This window comes from Melampsora larici-populina, assembly GCF_000204055.1.
Source record: "Melampsora larici-populina 98AG31 unplaced genomic scaffold MELLAscaffold_7, whole genome shotgun sequence".
NCBI lineage: Eukaryota > Fungi > Basidiomycota > Pucciniomycetes > Pucciniales > Melampsoraceae > Melampsora > Melampsora laricis-populina.
The window spans coordinates 1,256-15,532 of NW_006768771.1; the positions used below are offsets into that span (position 1 = coordinate 1,256).

Below are 14,277 nucleotides of genomic sequence, written 5' to 3' on the forward strand. Positions count from 1 at the left end.
CGGTACTTGCCTTGGTGGCAAGAGACTACCTTGCGGTCTCAGGCACTACCTGCTCGGCTGAGCGGGTCTTCTCTTCTTCCGCCGATGTTTGCTTGCAGGATCGCGGGGCTCTAGGTCCAACTACTATCTCAAGATCTGTATCGACACGCGAGTGGGTGAGAAGTGAAATCAAAGTAGGAGGTGAATATGGTGAGGCGATGAAATGCATCAAATATTTTCAAGAACAAAGTGAATCTAAAAAGAAAAAAAGAGTTACGATCGAAATTAAAGACTAGTTTTATGATGTTCATCTTGGTTGTAAAGACTACTTTTGTGGTCACGAGTTTCTTTTTGCTTTTGATACTTTTGTTTCTATTCATTCTATTTTCAAGTGGTTTTCTTTTTACAACATTCGTTTATTTTCAACTGGTTTTCCTTTTACAACATTCTTTTATTTAGCACTGTCACTACTCATATTGTCTCCATGTTATGAAAAAAAGTTATGTTTCCATTTTTGGCCCACTAGCTACGATTTCACTGCGCCCGACGGCGCGCTGCGACTGTCTTTATCGCGCCGGGGTCTCAGCGGCTTTTATGATGCCTGCGATAGGACCCAGGAAAGCCCCTACTGAGGTTTCTGACGGAAAAGGTCGGAATTTTGCCTAAATTTTTACCAAGGTTTCTGATGAAAAACGTCGGAATTTGGCCTTTTTCTAAGAGGTTTCTGACCAAAAATGTCGGAAATTCGGCTAATTCAGGGACAATCTGAGGGAAAAAATACCCTTTGTGCCCAGACCGTAGGTCTGGGGTCTGAGCTAGGTCTAGCTATGTACTATGTGGATTGATGGAAGGCTGTGGAAGGATTGATGAAATGTACAATATCAAAGCCGCATATAGCTTATTTATCCTAGAGCTAGTTAGAGCTTCAAGGTTCATATGTACTAGAGATCGATCATCATACTTCTGATCAAACCACTTTTCGAAACCACACAGCGTTCCACCACTACCCCACACTCCACACTACCACCACCAAATCTATCTGCATACAGCAACCTATACCGATCTACACACGGAAAAGTTAAAAAGACTCAACATGCCGCTGCTCAACGATGTCATGAAAGAGGCTTTACGCCTTTTTGAAGGTTGTCCGATGATTGCAACCGCTACTTGCGCAGATGAAATATACAAAACGTTTTCCCGCCCCCCATATTTACCGCCGGAAGATGCAGACGACGGGATGTGGATGACAGCCAATCAAAAACTTGAGGACTTGTTTGGTCGAGATGGTCAGAAGAACATCTTAAAAGGCCCTGAAGGCATTGCTTTGGTCATTGACTGGATCAATAAGGCGCGCAAGCACCCTTCATGGGATTCACCAGTAGACAAAGAACGCAGACTACATAAAAAAGGCAATTTTGATTCGGGATCCGATTTGTTGATTAAGGTCAAATTTGAGCGTATTTGTACAAGCGTTGAGGGTAAGTGTACCTCATATCCTTCTTTGGTCATCTTTCACAGTTCATTCAATCAGGTCCGCTGATACTGCTTCTGTTGTTTCTATCAGAACTTCAAGAATCTCTTCCAACTGGATCTCAACCTGCTCAACCCATACCGAACCGGTCAAATGGAATAAAGCGTTGGATTGTATCAAACTCGACTCTTGATCTCAACGTTTCAGTCGCCGAGGAGCCTAAACCCCCTCCGAAACGACAGCAAAAAGTAGCAGGTGGATCTACTACAATTTTAATCTCATCTGAAGATGAGATTGTATTTGTTAAAAGTAATGTTAAAGGATCAAAAACAGGCAAAAATTCAAAGAAAAAAAACATGATTGATCTATGCCCGCTCTCGAAACCAGACCAGCCTTGCATACGTTGCAAGGTTGAGCCCCACGAAAAGGGTAAGATTTTCACGTGTCACTGTGGTGCGTCACCAGTCACTCTGCGTCGAGGACGGATTGAAGCTGCACAAGTGCACTGGAAAAGTGGTATGTTTTTTTTCTATTTCCCACCTTGAATAATTATTTAACCCGTGCTGATATGCTTGATGATATGTTAATCACCAGCTATGTGTAAGAACGCTACGGCTGCCCTGAGAACCAACACGCTCTTGAGCACGTATTTTGTCAAAGACCCGGCCCTTCAACCCGTCAACAAGAACATCATCGACACGGTCTGCCTAGGTCTTACTGATGAAACCTGGGTTCGACCTCGAGCCACCCAGACGATTGCGCAATTCATGGAGAGCACTTGTACAATCTATTGCGGTATTGACCGACACAAACTCTGCAAAGAACTCTTTGGACCTGATATCCGCGAGAATGATCTTATCCCATCGCAAAAAGCGCAATTTCTTGCAACAATGGACGCACGTGGAACATGGGTGGTCAAGCGAAACGGTGACCGGAATGCCATCTACTCGACATCTTGCGAGAAGACTTTCAAACGACACAAAAAAGACCCTACTCAAACTTGCAAACCATGCCTTGATTTGAAAGAGGTTGACAGTGTGGTTTCAGCTATCAACCATAAATATGCTGACAACGACAACTTCAAATTTACACCCACCACCTTGCTAGGTATCGATACATACCATACTCTTAGGAGAAAGCACTTGGAGGTTGATATTCTTTCAAAATCACTTGAATCTTCGACTGGTGGCGACTTTGGTGATTTTCTCCAGAAGCTATCACTCATGGCTAAGAAGGGACTTTTCCAGAACCGTGAAGCGATGAAAGGCATGATAATGGGATGTTCTATACGTGCCGAGCGCGAGGAGGCAGGAAAATCTCTCTGAGGAATGCGAATTGATGATCATCTTAATGATTGCCTCACCACTTTGGGTGCAATGAGCAAGAGCGCCCTTAAGCTTGTCACCAAAAACTTTGTTGGTAAAACTTTACGATGTCAACGATTGGATCGGGCAAGAAGTAAGAGTCACATCGAAGATGGAATGGCGCAAGGGAACTTCGATCGCGCAGGGGCAATCCTTTCGGAAATCGGATACTCAGGTCCTGTTACAGTTGGATCAGATCAAACGGTTTGTGTCCAAACTCTCCGCCATCATCGTGGATTCATTGTCGGAGCCCAAGGAGGCGACATACCCTTCAATAGTCCAAATGAACTGCAAGGATTACTCGAGAAAATCAGGAAGGAAAATAGTCTGTGCTCCAAAGTAAGTTTTTATACAAATCATGTACTATTATGTACACTAATTTGTCGTATCTATTTGACTACTAGATTCGAGTTTACACAATGCAGGTGCCTCTTCCAAATATTCCGACTCTAGTTGTTGCTTTATTAGCTAGTCAATCTGATGAAGGAGGCGATGATATCGCAACACTCCATGATACGGTCATAAAGATGAGTCAAGCTGCTGGAATCAATGTCTTATCAATTGGTGCAGATGGAGCTGCAAACGAACTGGCTGCTCAGGCCAAACTGAATCAAATGGCCACTCAATTTTTGTCTTATTCGAATAACAATCTCGATGTACACATCAAAGTCCCACTCTTGGGAAATCCGCCAATCCCAATTGTCACCTTACAGGACCCTAAGCATGCTAGAAAGACCGGCGCGAACCAATTATTATCAGGATCACGATTGATAACTATAGGCAAATACGTTGTTTCTCTACAGGATCTCTCCCAGGTTCTACAAACCCCAAACAGTCCGCTCCTTACTAAGGATGTGTTCGATTGCGATAAACAGGACGACGGACGGGCTCTGAGGACCTTCTGCTCTCAAACTGTGGCTGTTACGCTGGCTCGACCTGACTGTTCTGGATTAACTGTATACCTCTACATCATTGGGGAGCTATGCGATGCTTGGTTAAACAAAACAATGGGCCATCGTGAAAGAATCAGAGCTGTGTGGACGGCTGGTTTCTTCTTAAGGGTTTGGAAAGCTCATCTTCTCAAGCGTCAAAAAGAAACAAAAGGTTTAATGAGTTTTCATCTCAATGGAATATCTCATGCAAGCTTCAAGATTTTTTCGAGTCTTGCTGAATCATTTTTAGCACTGATCATTTCACATCGAGAATATTATGGTGATTTCCCTTTTTGTCCATGGAAACATGGAACGGAAGCTTGTGAACACATCTTTGGGTGGATGCGCGTGATATTCCCCAATTTCAGTGTTCTTGATGCCCGCCTCATGATCCCAAAAATCATTGCAGTTGTCAAGAGTATCATGACAGGTAGAATGAAGATGCCGACATCCGAACACTTACATTCAGGGTACCAGATATCTTTAACTGAAGAAAATCCTGATAACCTTGATCATCTGCGTGACTTTCCTTCCAATAAACAAATATCAGAAGATCTTGAAATTGCCAAAAAACGTGCTTTTAGTTTGGCAGAATATTGTGGAATGGTTGAAAACGAGCTTGAAGACTTGGACAATGATGTAGAGGAAATTATCAGATCAAACATTGAGAAAGTTCAAGAAAATTCTCCCGGTAAGCAATTCTAAGCAAAAACAATTTCCACATCTTCTCATTGTGAAACCAACGATTTCTCCGTTTTACAGATATTTCAACTAGTGCTGCCAAAGACTATCAAATAAAATATGGGTTTGAAATGGGGGAATTCCCTTAGGACGAAGCTTTCGAAACAGCAGCTATATTAACAAAAGATCAGAATTTTCTCAATCTCATGCTTGATGAAGTACCCGAAAATCTTGAGGGGGATGTTGTTCAGAATGCTGCGATGTCGATCTCAAATCTGCTCAACTCTAGTGGTATGTCCTACCTTAGCAAGAAATAAAGTATATGATATGAACTGACTCATCTCTTGTAAAGCAGACGAGCCACCCAACACCACAAGTCAAGAATGGACAGTGTGCGAAGATGCTGTAAGCCTGATCGACGGCGAAAAACTTCACCACAAGAACATCATTAAGCTACGGAAAAGACACGATAGTCAAGTCTCTAAGAATAAAGGTAATGATCGGATGCTGACCAACCGTGATGACCTCATCCTTGAGCTCAACTCAAAAACCAACGATGGTGGCATGAAACCGAGTGTTTGCTCAAAGGCCATAGCAGTCTTTATGAAGACGTTTTCTGGAGCTCCAGCTGGTGCCGCACGGCGACACCGGTGGAACATGCATGTAAAGATGAATTTGGCGGGACTTCTCACCAACACCACCACCGAGCGAGCTTTGGACCTACAGCATTTATTTGATGCAGGCTCAATTGGGGTTGAGAATCCAATTGAGCCCGGTAAACTCCTCATATTTATCAAAAACAATGTAAGTGTTCCTTTTGTTTTGAGATCTAGTAAACAATGATTGATGTTTTATCCGCTCAGACATTGCATCTTGCGCGCACGGTAGTTGTCTATGAGTATGTGGCTGGGAAACATGCCTTTGTCACAAGTGCTACATCAAGGAAAAAGATATCACATGTTGGTGTGCAAGTATTATATTACAAGCCAGGGCTTCCGGTGGCACTTGCTACTGATAGGAATGCTCCAGATTCCTGGACCTACGCTCTTTTGGATGCCCCAGATATTGTCTACGTCTTCAAGCCGTCCAATGGTTCAAACTTTGCATTAGTTCAAGAAGGATGTTATTCGTTACCTAGAATCATAATGGAGATGTTGCAAAAAATCGACATCAACAAGCTCATTCAAAGGTACAATGAAGAACGAAAGAAATCAAAGTCAAAGGCTCATGAAGATGATGAATAGTCAACCTTTACTTTTTTTTGCTTCCTCTCCCTCGATAGCTTATCTATCAATTACGCTTTTTATTAGATCACATTCTTTGTTAGATCACATTCTTTATCTATCAGATCATATTCTTTATTGAACCATTTCCTTTCAAATTGTGTTCTCTTTATTACATTTCCTATCATACTCACTACCTCACCCAACTGCTCGCTTATCTATCAACATGAAGCTTAAGAGTATTTGTAAATAAAAAGCATCTCCATGCCTGTTCACGATCATGAACTGACCGATGGTCTACTGCACAGTTCCCAATTGTGAACTGACTGATCGTCTACTGCACAGTTGCCGATCGTGAACTGACTCTGAGAGCCGGCCAACGCGGTTGGTACTACTCCAGCCCCGTGTCGGGCGCCACGGGGCCGGATACTGACCAGAACCTCGGCCTCTGCCTTTTGAGGAGGTTTCTGATGTAAAAGGTCGGAATCTGAGTTTTTTTTGAGATCTGACCGGAGTTACACGCTCAAAGGTCGGAATTTACATCAGAAACCTCAGTAGGGGCTTTCCTGGGTCCTGCCACAGCCCAACCTTGAGTGTCAGGTACTGTCAGATACCTTTTGAAACTTGCATGTTCATCATCAGCAAACATGAGCCCAATCGAAGCAATGTGTGAGATCTGTTTGATAATATGGTGTCACCAAATGACGTCGCAAACTTATTGAGTCGTCTTGACATCAATACCCCCGGTGATGATTTCTCTTACAGGTTGCTTGAAATTGTATGCATCGATATAAAAACTCTGTGATTCATTTTCACATCATCTATGCGCCTATCAAGTCTTGCACTATCCTTGCAAGTAATAGGCCTTCATTTACGAAGACCATTACTTCTTAATCTATGAGATGTATGTAACAGGTGCCCAAAGGCACGACGGCACCTGTTTAGTTCCATCAAAATACGGGATGAGCAAAAACAAAAAGGTCCTCGGTACTCGAAGGAGGATTACCGAGATAGAACCCAAAAGAACCAATGTCGTACCACTAGGACATGGGTACGCAGAGAGGGAAATTTTCCGGTAGAGAAAATTTCCCCACTCATCCCATCTTCACAACACAAATTCGACATTTTCTTCAAGAGGTAATAGTTTGTTCAACACCTCATTCAATTTTTCTTTTAACAATCCAAACATGTCCGCACAAGAATATGCAAACAAGTTAGAAGACATAATGGTGCAACAAGAAGATGGAGGTGAAAATGAAACCCAACAAGAACAATCCAACCAACCACAACACAAAGGAACAAATCAAAACGACATCAACAATCCCAAACCAAACACATCGTCGGCAGCAAGAACTATACACGGAAAGATCAGAAAGGCGAAGGAAAGAAGAGTAGAAGAAAGCGAAAATGATGAGGATGAGGAAGGAGACGGAAATGGAGAAGGAGATGAAGATGATAGGAACCAACAAGTGAAAAAGAAAGCAAGAGTTAGCGATATTGAACACTTGATAAACAGCCCAGTAAACGGAGGAGCTCTCACCGGTCTAGGTTAGCATTTCCTTCGAAAAGGATCTTTTCTAAAATCATATCAATTCTCTTTTACACCGAAACCCCCAATTCTCTTCCCACATTCTCTACTCCCCCCCCTCTCTTCCCTTTCTCTACTTCCCCCCCCTCTTTCTCTCTTTCCTAGCTCTCTTCCTTCAGTCTTCTTCCCCCCCCCTTTTTTTTTGTTTTTGCTTTTTCGCAGTGCAACAAAAGTCTCCCCCCCTTCCTGTTTCGTTTATTGCTATGTCCCGGAAAAAAAAAAAAAACTCAGTAGAGATTCATTTACAAGGAAATCAGAATATGATTGACCCAACAAAGCACGATTGACCAAACATACAAGGGAATCAGTGACAATACTAGTTAAGAGTTGAACCTGTAGATTGACCAAAAATACAAGGAAATCAAAAGGAAATCAGATATTGATTAACCAAAAAAAAAAAAAAAGTAAAGGCAGAAAAACCCTTAAGTCCATAATACATGCCCTGCAAAATTCCCCTTTAGAATCCTCTATGGGAAACCAACGTCTAGTTCCCCTTTTCAAAAAAAAAAAAAAAGAGAGAGAGAGATCAAGTTATTGATTAAATCGATTGTGTTTTGTTTAAAAAAAAAAAAAAAACAGGAAAGCCGGTTGAAGATATGAATGAACCAGTCCATGTCGAGCTAGGACATAAAAAGTGGATTCACAACATACAAGCAGCAGCCTGCAGATTCGACACGAACCAATTAAAATTCTTGAAAGATCAATATAAGGAATGGTGTGAGGAGGAGGACACATCCCCAAAGAAAATCGACTTACAAGATTTAGATTATGAGACCTTTGGAATGTCCTTGTCAACAGCCGGAAACTTAAAGTCGGTAACTAAAGAAACAACGATCTCCAAGAAAGAGTTAAGCACAACAATGAATGTCGGAAATCAAATGACACACTTAGCAACAAAACTATTGAAGTACTGGCATGAAGCAATGATCAATAAAAACATTCACGTACCTGTCTCGATCTTTAGCCCGAAATGGTTGATACAAGAAAACAACTTAAGGTATTACGTCTGTTTCTCTCCCTGATTAAGGATCAAGATCAGACACGGTCTTACTAGAGAAGACTCTGGATGATCGAGAGAAAAGACAATACCTGATTAAGGATCAAGATCAGACACGGTCTTACTAGAGAAGACTCTGGATGATCAAGAGAAAAGACAATCTATAAAAGAGATTGTAACACAACAAATGTTTTGAGTTCGATTAAACCACATGAGAACATAAACAACTAAACAATAACTAACACCTGATTAAGGATCAAGATCAGACACGGTCTTACTAGAGAAGACTCTGGATGATCGAGAGAAAAGACAATCTATAAAAGAGATTGTAACACAACAAATGTTTTGAGTTTGATGGGGAGAAAAAGGACAACATGAGGAAGGAGTTGTTCTATATAAATAAACCCAACGGACTCAATGAGGCGTCATGAAGATAGAAGAGAAACGTATCATAATGCGCATCTAAACAAAACATGTCTTTGCGTGTAATGCGCTTGAGTGATCACTTTGTGATCCTGATTCCCCCCCATCTTCGCAACATCTTGTAAGCCTAATAGAGTGCAAAAGTTGTTGTGTTTGCCAGGTGTGAGTGCTTTAGTCATAACATCTGCTACCATGTTGTTTGTTGGAATGTAATTGATTCTGAGTTGCTTCCTTGATGCTAATTCCCTTAACCAATGATACTTTACGTCTACATGCTTTGTTCTCCTTTTGAATTTTTCGTTCTTTGACAAGGCAATTGCTCCTTGATTATCTAGTTTGAATGATGGTGGATGCTCTTGCTTAATTCCCATACCTTTTATTAACTCATTTACCCATACCACATCTTGTCCTCCTTCATATGCGGACCTATACTCCGCCTCCGTTGTTGACGTTGCCACTGAATCCTGCTTCTTTGAGTTCCAATTTATCGTGCTATTTCCTAATCTAGTAACGTATCCTCCAGTCGACCTCCTTGTGATTGGACACGCTGCAAAGTCTGCGTCAGCAAAGCCATTGAGTTCCAGATTTGAACCTCCTAGTACAAGACTCAGAGTTTGCGTGCCTTTCAGAAATCGTAATACCCGTTTGAAAGCAATCCAATGTACAATGGACGGATTGTTGAGATGCTGGGATAGTTGAGACACTACGAAGGAGAGATCGGGGCGTGTGGCGTTGTTGAGGTACATTAATTTACCGACAGCCCGTCGATAGCTTATCCCCAAGTCGAGAAACTCTTGACGTTCTGATGCTGTTCCTGGTATGAGATAGGTATTAGGAATCATAGGAGAACCTACCGGTTTGCAATCCTCCATCCCATAATCTTCCAGTAAGTCCTGTACGTATTGTGATTGAGATAGAGTGATGGTCTTCATTTTCCAATCCCTTACGACTTTCATACCAAGAATGTACTTGAAATCCGTGTTTTCGTCCATTTGGAACTTTTTGGTGATTGCTGATCGGAAACGCTCGACGTTGTTGGATGTGATGACCATGTCATCGACATGGACATGAACTAGGCATCTCCACGTTGGATCAGACGATATAAAAAGGCTCGCATCTGTTGGAGAGGGAAAAAGACCGATAGTGGCGAGAAAAGCTTTCAACGTATCATACCGGACCTTTGGTGCTTGCTTGAGGCCATACAAGGCCTGATTCAGTTCAAGAACGGTGTCCCACTTCGCATCTTTGACGTTGTACCCTTTGGGGATTTTGATATAGATGACCTCTTTCGGAACTACATTCAAGAAAGCTGCGACGGCGTCCATTTGGATGACGTCTAGATCTTCTTCGGCAGCAATCGTACAAACTGACCTGAAGGTAGCCAGACGGCCTGTAGGTGCGTACGTTTCGTTGTAATCCACTCCAAAATATTGGAGAAATCCAAGCGCACATAACCTAGCCTTGTATTTCAGCAGTTCTCCTTCAGCACCCATTTTCTTCTTAAAAACCCATGTGGTGCCGATGGCGTGCCGGTCTTTGGGAAGTGTGACTACATTCCATACCTTTCTTCTGGTCATGATCATTAGTTCGTTCGTAATGGCTTCATCCCACTTGGTGCTTTTGTTTGACATTAGAGCTTGTTTGTAAGATTTCGGCGTTGGATTAGTGAGAGTGGGAATGGATTTGGTCGATATCGCAGCTGCTCGTCGACGCGATCCTGCTGGAAGAATGTTTGTTGAATCAATGTTGCTGGAGATGTCATTCGGCGCTTCGGCTCTCAATTCCCAATCCCAGCCAGGTCTTACTCAATCTGTCAGTTGATCTACAAAAGCTTCTTCATCACTGGAATCCGCATCTTCATCTTGAGGCAACCCTTCATCATCCTCAGGTTGTGAAGGAGTAATGACTCTGGGTAGAACTGGAGAAGTTGGCTCTGACGGAACTGGTGTGACGAAGGGCGTTGACAGGTCGTCAGTGTCTGGAGCAGGCGGAGTAGGGATGATGGATTCAGCTGAGTTGTGAGGGATAACAAAATTTTCCTTGTTGAAGAGAGTGTCAAGGTTGAGATCATCGTGTCGAATGATGCCTTCAATTCCTGGAAAACTGTTACAGTCAAATGTTACATCATGAGAATAAACAATTCTGCAATCATCCAGCCTTACACGGTAGTTTTTCATACCAACTTGATAACCGAACAAAATACCTTTGCTTGATGTATTGTTGAATTTGCGACGAAACTGCTTCGGAATCAAGACATAAGCACGGCAACCAAAAGGTTTAAGCCTGGAGTAGTCAAATGAGCGACCAAACCATAACTCATAGGCGGATTTGTTGCCGGTTATTTTGGCGGGTGTTATGTTTTCGAGAAACACAGCCGTTGTGACGGCTTCAGCCCAAAAGTTGTACGGGAGTTTGGACTGACGAAGTAGAGTCCTCGCTTTTTCAGTCGTGGTGCAATTGCCTCGTTCTGAAATTGGATTCTGCTGAGGTGTGTAAGGTGCACTTAGGTATTGTGTCGTGCCATCCTTACCAAGAAGCTCTTGAAATTCCTTCGCCATATACTCCCCTCCCTGATCATTCACCAAACTCACGATCTTCTTGTTGTGAAGTGTCTCAACAAGTGACTTATACCGAAGAAAACAGGAAAAAGTGTCGGACTTTAATTTCATGATGAATACATGCTTATAATTTGTACAAGCGTCGGTGAGTTTGAAATAATAGAGACCACCACCAACAGAAGGAATAGAAATCTTTCCGCTCAAATCACTGTGAACTACGTCTAGAGGATGTTTTGCAGTGGGGAAGTGACCAGAGTATGGGAGACGATGTCCCTTGGATAATTTACAAATCTCACAATTCCATTCTGAAGGTGCCGAGACATTGTACATCATCTTAAGGAGGAGGGATTCGGGATGACCACCTTGTCTATGAAGAGTATCATAGTCAGATACAGTGATGTTGGCACGTGGAATAGGAGTGAGATTTGACGTGCCTATGGTGATGTCGAGTTCTATGACTTGGTTTCGAACATGTCCAATGAATCCAGTGCCAGCTTTGCTCATGACAACGTCGTCGACGTGATTCTGAATGGTCCAGCCTTCCATCAATAGAGTACCCATACTGATTAGACAACAACCCAACTCGGGTACGTGAAGAGCTTGCAAGACAATTTCAGCATCGCCAGAGTTGCAGGTGATAGATCCTTTACCGGCAATTTGAATGTTAGCTCCATTGGCTAGAGTTACGTTGGAGGAGACGGGTTGATAGTTGTCAAACATGTCTCGGTCGGGCACCATGTGGTGAGAACAGCCACTGTCCAATAGAATGCAGTCATGGTCTGCCGTGGTTAAGACGAAAGCTTGTGCTTCGAAGAAAGAATTATCGGATACCGCTACCGACGCTCTGGGTTGACTGGCGTTGCTCTGTGTAGGTCGTAAGTGAGGATTGGCCTGATAGCATTCAGCAGAGGTGTTACCTTTTGCTTCAGGGTTGTGTCGTCCGTTGGAGCAATAAGGACGGGCTGGACGACCAAAAGTCAATGGACGTTGGGTAGAGGATCTTTGAAGAGATTGAGGCTGTCGAACAGCGAGAGCGACTGTGGTCGCATGGAGTTCCTCGTCCTTCATGGTGACGAGCTGAGATTCGAGATATGTGATCACCTTGTCGGCGGTGAGGGGTCAATCTTTACGCAGTAAAGTCTTGGTGATGTCCATGGAGGACGGGAGTTTACTAACGATAGTTTCTCCAATGAATTTGTCATGAATGTGTTGCAGTCCATCGACCGCAAGTAGGCCAGCGAGGGCATGTTGGTTGTCCGTGATATAGGACTCGAGATCGTTGAATACGATGTCAGTCCACTTGAGGTAGGCACGAGCTTGATTCTCGTCCGAAGATGCTTGGAAATGTTCCTTTAGAAGTTTCCACATCTGGATAGGATCAGACACAACCTTCTTCGCTACTACGCGCATGCGGTTATCTTGGTCGATGCAACCATACAAGATACCAGCGGCCTTGAGTTTCTTGGCGGCGAAGGAGGCAATCTTGGTTGTATGATCGTTGTCTTTCGATTTGATAGGAGGAGCTGGTGGATGATCCACATTGATGAACTCTTGCAGATTACAAGACATCAGATGAGCTTCAACATCTCCCGACCATTCGACATAGTTGGTCTTGGCCAGCTTCGGAAAATGAACACGTGTAGATGATGAAGAGTCGGTCATATCAAAAGAAAAATTTGAAAAATTTGAAAAGATGATATTCGATCGAAAAATTTGAGAGATTCGCGACTAGTGGAGCGCTGGGCTCATAACCAAACAACTTAAGGTATTACGTCTGTTTCTCTCCCTGATTAAGGATCAAGATCAGACACGGTCTTACTAGAGAAGACTCTGGATGATCGAGAGAAAAGACAATACCTGATTAAGGATCAAGATCAGACACGGTCTTACTAGAGAAGACTCTGGATGATCAAGAGAAAAGACAATCTATAAAAGAGATTGTAACACAACAAATGTTTTGAGTTCGATTAAACCACATGAGAACATAAACAACTAAACAATAACTAACACCTGATTAAGGATCAAGATCAGACACGGTCTTACTAGAGAAGACTCTGGATGATCGAGAGAAAAGACAATCTATAAAAGAGATTGTAACACAACAAATGTTTTGAGTTCGATGGGGAGAAAAAGGACAACATGAGGAAGGAGTTGTTCTATATAAATAAACCCAACGGACTCAATGAGGCGTCATGAAGATAGAAGAGAAACGTATCATAATGCGCATCTAAACAAAACACGTCTTTGCGTGTAATGCGCTTAAGTGATCACTTTGTGATCCTGATTCAAGATACCAATTACATGAGATCAAGGAAAGTGAAGCCTTCAAGCTGTATGTCAGATGTAATACCATACATTGGCTCACCGGTATTGCACGAATTTTGACTAAGCTTTGCAGAGTGGATGGTTAGATTTAACTTGATGATCAATTACCAAGCCACAACATACGACAAACTAGAAGGGCAAAAAGGCTCACCAATAGCACCGAGATTGATAGCTCATCAAGATAATGTCCTGCAAATCCAAATCGACCATTTCGGGAAATGGCCAATCGCCATGCGTTACGACGTGGCTCATCGTCGAAACATCTGGGAGAACCGGCTAGAAGATGGAACCATGGCAGACGTCGGAACGTTGAACAAAGCTTTAGTTGAACAATGCAAAAGAGAAGCAAAGAATTACGGAGACTATGCTTACGACAACAACCCATTTGTGTTTGGAGGACCTATGCAAAACACCGGACCGAACGATGGCCTGACCTACCCAGAGAGCAACTCTTGGGACGTAGCCGGGGCGATGATAGACAACCAGGCGGATATGGTGACCGGCAAAACGATTTCTGTATGGAATAAGCAACCAAGCACATCAGTAGTAGCAGATAGAGCGGTTAATAGACATGTGATGAGCAATGGGAAAGTTAGTCCATACAAAGGAACTAAATTCGATCCTGATTATCACCAAAAGCAACAGAGTAGAGTCAATTGGAATCAAAACAATCAAAATAACAATAATTATCATAGAAACGCCTACTTCAACAATCATCAGAACAATGGCTCTTATT

The 14,277-nt window shown here is 42.7% G+C and overlaps 3 protein-coding genes across 3 annotated transcripts; all 3 read left to right on the plus strand.

Annotated features, from left to right (window-relative positions):
- Positions 1-1,072: 1,072 nt before the first annotated feature.
- MELLADRAFT_95096 (uncharacterized protein) lies at positions 1,073-2,775 on the plus strand (the record flags this gene model as incomplete). Its single annotated transcript, XM_007406650.1, has 4 exons — positions 1,073-1,457; positions 1,544-1,966; positions 2,045-2,598; positions 2,662-2,775. The coding sequence occupies 4 exons, from the start codon at positions 1,073-1,075 to the stop codon at positions 2,773-2,775; spliced, it is 1,476 nt and encodes a 491-aa protein (XP_007406712.1).
- A 1,148-nt stretch (positions 2,776-3,923) lies between these two features.
- MELLADRAFT_95097 (uncharacterized protein) lies at positions 3,924-4,576 on the plus strand (the record flags this gene model as incomplete). The annotated part of the gene is made up of 2 exons (XM_007406651.1): positions 3,924-4,437; positions 4,509-4,576. 2 exons carry the CDS (start codon positions 3,924-3,926, stop codon positions 4,574-4,576), a joined length of 582 nt encoding a protein of 193 aa, XP_007406713.1.
- A 2,261-nt stretch (positions 4,577-6,837) lies between these two features.
- Positions 6,838-8,061, plus strand: MELLADRAFT_103693 (uncharacterized protein; the record flags this gene model as incomplete). Its single annotated transcript, XM_007406652.1, has 3 exons — positions 6,838-7,198; positions 7,818-7,953; positions 8,037-8,061. The coding sequence occupies 3 exons, from the start codon at positions 6,838-6,840 to the stop codon at positions 8,059-8,061; spliced, it is 522 nt and encodes a 173-aa protein (XP_007406714.1).
- Between the last annotated feature and the right edge of the window lie 6,216 nt (positions 8,062-14,277).